Genomic DNA, 2,295 nt, shown 5'->3' on the forward strand with positions numbered 1-2,295 from the left:
AAGAATACCAGCATGGAGACTCAGGATCAACTAGAAACACAGAGCTTCAAGCAGAGAAAAGACATCATGAACGTGAAATTAACAGTAACAGTCCACACACCTCTGCTGTGATCAACTTAAATACAGGTAAAAAGCCTTTAAAATGTGACGTATGTGGTAAAGTTTTTGAGTGCAAGTCAAAATTGCAGAGACACCTGAACAGCCACACAGGTGAGAAGCCGTATACTTGTGATGTATGTGGGAAAGCTTTCGGATGTAATGGTGTCTTGTTAGTCCACATGAGGACTCACACAGGTGAGAAGCCACATACTTGTAACATATGTGGGAGAGCTTTTGGACGTAATGGTCACTTGTTAGTCCACATGAGGACTCACACAGGTGAGAAGCCATATACCTGTAACGTATGTGGGAAAGCTTTCGGACGTAATGGTGACTTGTTAGTCCACATGAGGACTCACACAGGTGAGAAGCCACATACTTGTAACGTATGTGGGAAAGCTTTCAGACGTAATGGCGACTTGTTAGTCCACATGAGGACTCACACAGGTGAGAAGCCACATACTTGTAACGTATGTGGGAGAGCTTTCGGACGTAATAGTGCCTTGTTAGTCCACATGAGGACTCACACAGGTGAGAAGCCGTATACTTGCAAAACATGTGGGAGAGCTTTCAGATATAATGGTCACTTTTTAGACCACATGAGGACTCACACAGGTGAGAAGCCACATACTTGTAAAGTATGTGGGAAAGCTTTCGGATGTAATGGTGACTTGTTAGTCCACATGAGGACTCACACAGGGGAGAAGCCGTATACTTGCAAAACATGTGGGAGACACTTCAGAACTGTCAGTCACTTGACAGCCCACATGAGAACCCACACAGGTGAGAAGCCACATATTTGTAAAGTATGTGGGAGAGCTTTCGGACGTAATGGTGACTTGTTAGTCCACATGAGGACTCACACAGGTGAGAAGCCACATACTTGTAACGTATGTGGGAAAGCTTTCGGACGTAATAGTGCCTTGTTAATCCACATGAGGACTCATTCAGGGGAGAAGCCGTATACTTGCAAAACATGTGGGAGACACTTCAGAACTGCCAGTAACTTGACAGTCCACATGAGAACCCACACACGTGTAAAGGTGCATCACTTGAGCACAGAGGTTCCAGTTGAAGTCACACATATACAGGAGAGAGACTGTTTACATGCAAAACATGTGGCAGAGCTTTCAGAGGCCTNGATCAATAAGGTAATCAGTCATACAAAATAAAATAAAAAAAACAATCATAGTAACAGAGGTAAATACTTAGCCTTCGAAAAGGAGTAGGTATAAGTTATGCACTTATCTTGACCTACCCCTTATTTCAAGTAATGTTGCTACAATTAAATATAGATTCACAGATGCATATTAGCATGCATACATACATAATCAAAGAAATACAGTCACAAATGCGAGCTGGAATACTTCTGGTTCTGACTATAAGATATTAGAAAACCTAGTTGTAGTGTGGATTGGATACCCATGGAAGGATGATAGTTCCTGTGCCAGCTGTGCTTCATATTCATGCAATCTACTGTTTTTGAACAATCTTTTAAATTTGTTTAAAGTGCTTCTGTTTTTCATTTCATCTGTACATTCATTCCATATTTTGACTCCTTTGACTGTGATGCTGTGATATTTAGAATTGGTTCTTGCCAAGGGTTTATTGAACATGTCCAATCCTCTCAAGTTATGGTGTTTGTCTCTTGCTTGGAACAAATTCTGAATATTTTGTGGCAATGACTGATTTTTAGTTTTATATCAGCTTTATATTATCTGCAAATAATACTGTTTTCATTATTTTGGAGATTACACATATTTCATTGATGTATAATATAAATCGCAGTGGTCCCAGAACAGATCCCTGTGGAACCCCACATGTGACATCCTTCAGATTAGAGTTGGCGTTATAAATATGAACATACTGACTTCTATTTTTCAGGTAACTACTTACCCATGTTAAAGCAACCCCTCTAATTCCATATTTAAATAACTTTTTTAATAATAAGTTGTGATCAACAGTGTCAAAAGCTTTTTCAGGTCAAGAAATACACCTACTGCATATTCTTTATTTTCAATTGCTGTTGTTATTGTTTTGTCATTTTCTCCCTCAGTTTGTCTCTCCCTTCCTGTGTGCCAATTATGTTTACATAGAGTTTGAATCTGATGTTTGAAAACCGCCGGGCAAGTGGGGAGAGAAAAAAAAATCTTCATGAGTCCTTGAAAAGTCATGAAAAAGTTTGGAAATATTGTC

The 2,295-nt window shown here is 39.6% G+C and overlaps 1 protein-coding gene across 1 annotated transcript in view; it reads left to right on the forward strand.

The window, feature by feature from the left end:
- Nucleotides 1–2,215, forward strand: part of LOC126390820 (zinc finger protein ZFP2-like) — a 23,292-nt gene extending 21,077 nt beyond the window's left edge. The window contains exons 2-5 of the mRNA XM_050045290.1: nucleotides 295–462; nucleotides 547–630; nucleotides 799–1,250; nucleotides 2,156–2,215. Of these exons, the coding sequence (XP_049901247.1) occupies nucleotides 295–462; nucleotides 547–630; nucleotides 799–1,250; nucleotides 2,156–2,215 (764 nt within the window). The remainder of the gene's footprint in view (nucleotides 1–294; nucleotides 463–546; nucleotides 631–798; nucleotides 1,251–2,155) is intronic.
- Nucleotides 2,216–2,295: the final 80 nt, after the last annotated feature.

This window comes from Epinephelus moara, chromosome 5 (genome assembly GCF_006386435.1).
Source record: "Epinephelus moara isolate mb chromosome 5, YSFRI_EMoa_1.0, whole genome shotgun sequence".
In the NCBI taxonomy this organism is placed as follows: Eukaryota; Metazoa; Chordata; class Actinopteri; order Perciformes; family Serranidae; genus Epinephelus; species Epinephelus moara.